Here is a 6862-nt window from a genome sequence, read left to right as displayed (position 1 = left end):
AAAAAGTTTGATGATTAATTTACTCATTTCTTTTTTTTTTTACCCCCAAACATTTTTATTCTTTAGTTGTTTAATACTGCACTGAGCAGTTCGTTATTTCTTTCTTGTGTGGTATCAGCTATACAGTCAACTTAATTTCTCCCATATAGTTGCAAGGTCTTTTGGCACGGTGATGAAAGAAAGTAGAATGTAATCATTGCAGTTCTGATGGGATAAAAAGAAAGTCATAAAATTTTGGGGTTGAAATATTTGGCAGACATACTTAAAACATTGTACTGGAGACTACTCACTGCCTTCAAAACATGACAATGCACACAAGAAAATTATTGCCAGAATCCACTGGTTTGTATAAATATCCCACCTTACAGGGGGTAATGTGTACTCTGAGAGGGCAATTGGAGTCAGATTCAAAATACAAGATTACAAGATTTTTATGCACTCCTACATTTTGCTACTCTCTGTATTTGATGCAATATTCATAGGTGGGTAGACAGTACATTTAGTTCTTGTTTTTTTTTTGTTTTCACATTTGTTTCGTTTGTATTTTTATGATGCCCTTCAGAGAAATATAGAACCATTTTTTATGGCAGTGTAAACACGAAAGTACAAAACCAAAATAAACTTGTTAGTTTTTTTTTTTGCAGATTAAATCTGTGCTGGGCTGGTTGTTTTTATCTCACTGAGACAATTGGTCGCCTGTTTCTCTGGGAACTAATGTTGGAACAAGTCATGACAACCAAGTCACGACACGCCCGTTAATGTATGTGTGCATTTTATCTCAGGAACTGGAACTAGAAAATATATCTTCCATACGTTTGAGTCAAGTCACAATGACTGAAAGGAATAATGGTTTGAATAGCAAAATAAAATGCTATAAAGCCATTAAAATGCAAAGACAACATCAGATATTGTATATATAGTATAATAAAATATGTTCACTGTTCTAACTGCCTATTAAATATTTTCCTTTAAAGATATTTACAAAAACTGACAGTATCAACATCACTTACATTGACACACACTGAAAATCTGTCACATTATTAATTAATATGATAAAATTCAATACAACTGTATTTACTATTATAACCTTGACATTGAATGTTGTTGTCTTCAACATTATGTGGTGGACATGGACACCTCAATGGACATAAAACCAATGGCTGTAAATGCAGAGATCATACATCAGTGGTTAAATGACACATTAAAAAATATTTCAAGCCAATCAGTGTTTTTTGTCTTTTATCTCTTGTAACCTATATTGAATTTTAATTATGTGCTTTCTAAATCGTTGAGCAAAATTATTTGCATTAATAAAAATAGCGTGGAAAAAAGCATGGATGTTTTCAAATAATACTGCTGTCAATTCAATTAAGTATGTATTTTAGTTATCGCTTCATTTTTTTACCACATCTATGAATTAACTGGCGCACCTGTCCCTTTGTTAGACATTTAAAACGACATCGTACTCCAAAATGTTTGCCACATAACCTGCAACAATATTGTACGTTATTTCCGTTCTGTATTCTGTTCCAGATTGTCTAAAATTTTATTTTTGTTCTCATTATTCTTATCATCAAAGTTACATTCACAACCTTTCACATGCTCAACTGTTTCAAATTCCCCACAGCTACAGTTACCACAGTATCATTCTTGCTCATCCTAACGTGTGTGCGTATGCGCGCGCGTGTGCATGCGCGTGTTCAGCCCTGTGTGCCCAAACTCCAATCTTGATATTATTTTATCATCAATTCTTGCTGCCCTCTTTTCACCAACTTTCCTTTGTACCATCGTTATTACCTCTCTACGACGCATTGCTTTTGTTTTTTAATAGTACTTTTAATTTCCGGTTTACTCAGTTTACCCCATACCGCCTTTTTTAACGGGTTCCACACTCCATAAGAGGTGATGGCGGTAATGTAATCAAACTGTTTGTCGACCGCCACGATACCAAAAAGAAGAAGAAGAAGAAGAAGAAGAAGAAGAAGAAGAAGAAGAAGAAGAAGAGGAAATAGAAGAAGAAGAAGAAGAAGAAGAAGAAGAAGATTAAGATTCTACTCTATTCTTCCAGGCCTGTAGGCGGCAGTGTAGTGCAAGAGGCTAAACCTGCAGTTCTGTTTGACAGCATGGTAACTATAATTTCATGTTTTCAAGGCTCCTTGAACGAGTCGATTCGCTCGTATTTTTGATTACTCGTTTAATCGAAAAATCACAGCCGTTTCGCCTCTAAAATAATAAGTCATTATTGGCATTTAGGGCGGTCCTTCGTCAAGTCGGGGATTTCCACGGCTAATTATTTAACCTATGTTAAGTGAGCTAGCATAGCTACAGTACCACCCAGGAAGTGAAAGGGACTTCTGTGGACGGTGAGTAATATCGATTATCGATCACTGTTGACTTTTACACCAGATCTTAATGGCAATTGTCTATTTTTAATACACGACATTAAACATATACACATTGCTAAGTGTCAGGATTTGTCTTTGTAAATAAAATATTTTCTTTTTGGTATTTAATGAATTCTCCGACAAATATTCGAAGTAGAGCGCATCACAGACATGTTTTTGTGAACTAGATCTACCATGGAGCCTGTCATGCACCGGGTTCGGCACAAAGTCTACTGGAGCCTCCATAGAATAGGACTACTTTCCCGCAGGAGCCACTCGAGTTTTGCTGAGCCTGCAGCTGCTTCTGCATCATCACACAGCAGGGAAACGAAACCCCCACTCCTGGTCTCTCGTCTCTATCAGCCGTCGAACCTGCGTGACATGGGCCCTGACAGACGTGTGCAAGGAGAAGTTACTTGTAAGAGCCAGAGGCTCATGCAGCAGGCAGGACTCATTCATCCTTCTAATCCAGGGTGCTACTATTACCTTCCTGCCACCGTGCGCGCCATGGAGAAACTGGTGAGATGTAATAATGTATAACGTGTATTTTAACCACATTGCACTATAGTTATGTTATGTGACTGTAGCATAATTGCTGTAATTAGGGATGTGTGAAGGGTGAAGCTCCATGAACTGTTGAGGCGTCTTCAAATTGTGCCGGAAACAGATTTGGAGTTTTGTTGCTCCAGTGAAGGCAACATTCGTGACATCTGTAGTAGACTGAAGTCAAAATCTATCTGTCACTAAAGAGTGAAATAATATCTCACAATTTCAGTAATAAAAATAAAATATGATACAAATGAATGTGTTATATACAGATTTAAAGAGGACGATGTTGCCATGATTTTTTTTTCATAAAGTAAATATATTGGGCATACATCCTTCTTATAATAGGAGTACTTGTGAACAGAAACATCAAAAGGTCACAAATATTTATTTTTACATTTTTATTTAAAAACAATAATTGGTTTGGGCAAGGTTTTAGGTTGCAACCCTTTGCCACTTACCACAATCCATATTTGGCAGTGTTGTGATTGAAATTGATTAACATCAATTTCAAGGAGCCACCATCACTAACACAGAAAAATAAAATAAAAGTTACTCTAATTTGTTCGTTATTACATCAGGTAGCACCACAACAACCTGTGAAACCAATGACAGCAGTCGTTTCAAGCAGTCAATACGCACTGTGACGTATGATTCGTCCAACAGCATCGGATCAATGTTTTTGCAGTGATGTTTATCATAATTACAACTACAGGGAACTCCCTGATTTTCGCAGCGAATACGTTCCAGACACCTCAGTTGGATAACATCTGTCATGGAGACATAAACCAGTAGAGAATAAAAGATATATGTAAAAAAACAAAAAGTTTGACCAAAACATAAAATTTCATCCACTCAAAGTCACTAGGTTCATTCAAACTTATAATGGGAAGCTGCATAAACGGGCAGGTGACAACTAGCATGGATTTTACTTTGTGTAATGAATTATAAACCTTCAAAAATCTTTGTATTAAACTCACACAGAACAGCAACACATAGAAATACTAAAATAATAAATAAAAAGAGACATATGTTATCTTTGCTTTATTGACTATTATTGGAGCAGCTGGCAACCTTCTCTGCCGCTTTTTCTCGCTGTTAACGCTGCATCTCCTCCAATAGAACTCTGCCCAGCATGTTGTGATACAACATCGTTGGTGACTGATTTTATTAAACTGGTAACATGCCAGATAACGTAAAGACCATTTTTGGAAAACTTTCATTGGATTGCTGAGTTATTCTTATGTTAATAACATTTTAAAATGCATACGCTGTTCTGATTGTTTAGTGAAACTGTATTTGTCAAATGGACATTGTCAATATACAAAAGTGGTGAAAGATTATAAGAGGATGTGTGAATTTTTTATGATTTTGTACAGTTTTAAAAATGCAGGGAAGCCCAATGTTCAAATTGTATAATTGATTAGAATGATCTATTATGCTAAGTTGCCTAAATCTTTGAGAAAAGTGACGACATTTTACAAATTCCTCCGACCACCAGGTGAGACTGATCGACCAGGAAATGCAGCACATAGGTGGGCAGAAGCTGGACATGCCCAGTTTGTGCTCTGCTGATCTGTGGAGAACCAGTAAGCGTTGGGACTTGATGGGAAAGGAGCTGTTCCGTATGAAAGATCGTCATGATGTTGACTATTGTTTGGGACCCACGCACGAGGAGGCCGTGACCCATCTGGTGGCTCATCAGAGCACTCCGTCTTACAGACAGCTGCCGCTGCTGTTGTACCAGGTTAGTATGGGCTTTTTTATTTATTTTTATTTTTAAGGGCGACAAAGCAAAAAAAAATAATCTAGAGGTCCACAGATAGTGCCAAAAGAAAATAGATATACATATGAGATTTATACTACTCTTTATCTACTGCTGCATTTTTTAAATGTATGCATGTCTCTTATGCCCTTCCACTTTTACGGCAAAACTGAAAGAAAAACTAAAAAAATTCAACATAGCAATCAGGTGTCCAATGGTTGTGGTAAATACTTTGATTGATTACTCAAGTAATCAATGGAATAATCGATTCTTAAAAGATTAGTTTGTGACAGCCATATAATATATGCTACAATAGTGTACATACTTGAATGGTGTTTTTCCTCTTGATAGTTGTTTTGCTTAATTTTTCATCTTTAATATTTTTTTTTCTTATTTCAATAATGTGCTGTAAGTTATAGATTTTTGGGGTGGGGGGTGTAATTCATGTCACACAGGCAGACCATCACTTGGCATCTTCTGATTAAATTGCTTTTATTGGATTAAAATGTGAACGCAAAAACACAGCTCCTTCAAAGTAGCCTGTAGATGAGCCATGTACGCGTCACTAGCGATCGCCTCCGGATCCACGACGCAAGTTAACTTCACAATCTAAGTGTGCCATTTTTCCAAATAGGATATCTATGGAATTCTCATAAAAACTCCACGGTCCAGAAATTAGGGCCACCCTCCGATTAAGTATGGTGGGGGTGTCAGAATCCTAGACGGACTTAAGCACCAACAGGATAATTTGCCACCAACTCAACAAAGCAGAATAGCATTGAAATGAAAGTTCGATTATGTCAATGCAAAATTCAACCATTAAATGTGCCACCTGTTTGTGCTTTTTGTCTTCAACAGATCACCCGCAAATTCCGTGATGAGCCAAAGCCAAGGTTTGGTCTCCTTCGAGGGAGGGAGTTCTACATGAAGGACATGTATTCTTTTGATGTCAGCGAGGAAGCCGCTTATGAGACCTATGAATCTGTGTGTAACGCATACACTCGGGTCTTCGCGCAACTGGGCCTGCGATGCGTGCAAGTGCAGGCCGACACAGGGAACATCGGGGGAAAACTCTCCCACGAGTTTCAGCTGCCTGCAGAAATTGGTGAAGACAGCCTTCTGGTCTGCGGGAGCTGCTCCTTCTCTGCCAATGTAGAGACAATGCTATCTGACAGAACTGACTGCCCACAGTGCAAAACTGGTACCCTTACTGAGTCCAAGGGCATTGAGGTTGGCCACACCTTTTACCTGGGCAAAAAGTACTCTGACATGTTCAACGCCACGTTCAGCAATGCCCAAAACTATCCGAGTGTTGCGGAAATGGGCTGCTACGGCCTTGGGGTGACGCGGATTCTTGCTGCAGCCATTGAGGTGATGTCAACAGAAGAAAGTATCCGTTGGCCAGGTCTTATAGCACCTTACCAGGTTTGCGTTTTACCCCCCAAGAAGGGCAGCAAGGCTGTTGAGGCAACAGGTGTGGCTGAAGAGCTCGTTCACACATTAGGACATACTTTGCCTCATCTGAGAGGTGAGGTTGTTCTGGATGACCGCACCCAGATGACCATCGGCAAGAGGCTGAAGGACGTCAGCCGACTGGGCTACCCGTATGTCATTGTGGTTGGGCAGAGGGCGCTGGAGGACACGCCCAAGTTTGAGGTGATCTGCCAGCAGACAGATGAGACAATGTTTTTAAGTAAAGATGAGTTGTTTTGTCTCTTGGGAAAAGTGGAAATCATGTGATTGAAATTAGGTCTGGCTTTAATGTTAATATAATGAACTGCATAAAAGTATACTGGTGTGCAATGTGATCAAGTAAACGTGTGACATTGTGGGGGTGTTTGTAAAACGAGTGACACTAGTATTGGAATTTTAATCTCAGAGAAACTCTGGAAATCATGTGCAAATGCTTACTATCCGTGAACCATGACAATGTATCTCTTGCAGAACAAAAAAAATGCAATATAATTCACAACAGGTTGAAATATCAGTGTACAAAATTGGAAAGGGGCTGCCTTTCCATTCCATAGAATAAAATATATTTTAAATTTAAATTTTCGACCATGTTTTGTTGTTTCTGTTGCGTGCGTGTGTGTACACAAACCTATTAATGAGAGAACGATTGGAGATAGGGAGAAACTATAATATGTATGAACTGTATTTAAGTGTC

At 38.4% G+C, this 6862-nt stretch overlaps 1 protein-coding gene across 2 annotated transcripts; it reads left to right on the top strand.

The window, feature by feature from the left end:
• The first annotated feature begins 2007 nt into the window (after positions 1-2007).
• Positions 2008-6746, top strand: pars2 (prolyl-tRNA synthetase 2, mitochondrial). 2 transcript variants are annotated; one of them, XM_088312243.1, is made up of 5 exons: positions 2008-2126; positions 2254-2363; positions 2573-2903; positions 4432-4677; positions 5554-6746. In XM_088312243.1, exons 3-5 carry the CDS (start codon positions 2580-2582, stop codon positions 6433-6435), a joined length of 1452 nt encoding a protein of 483 aa, XP_088168369.1. In that variant the 5' UTR covers positions 2008-2126; positions 2254-2363; positions 2573-2579; the 3' UTR covers positions 6436-6746. The 2 variants fall into 2 exon arrangements, with proteins under 2 accessions (XP_088168369.1, XP_088168368.1); XM_088312242.1 differs by having other exon boundaries at positions 2060-2363.
• Positions 6747-6862: the final 116 nt, after the last annotated feature.

This window comes from Idiotropiscis lumnitzeri, chromosome 13 (assembly GCF_059441095.1).
Source record: "Idiotropiscis lumnitzeri isolate Australia: NSW breed Sydney's pygmy pipehorse chromosome 13, RoL_Ilum_1.0, whole genome shotgun sequence".
NCBI classification, from domain to species: Eukaryota; Metazoa; Chordata; class Actinopteri; order Syngnathiformes; family Syngnathidae; genus Idiotropiscis; species Idiotropiscis lumnitzeri.
This window is presented reverse-complemented; position numbering and strand designations above follow the sequence as displayed.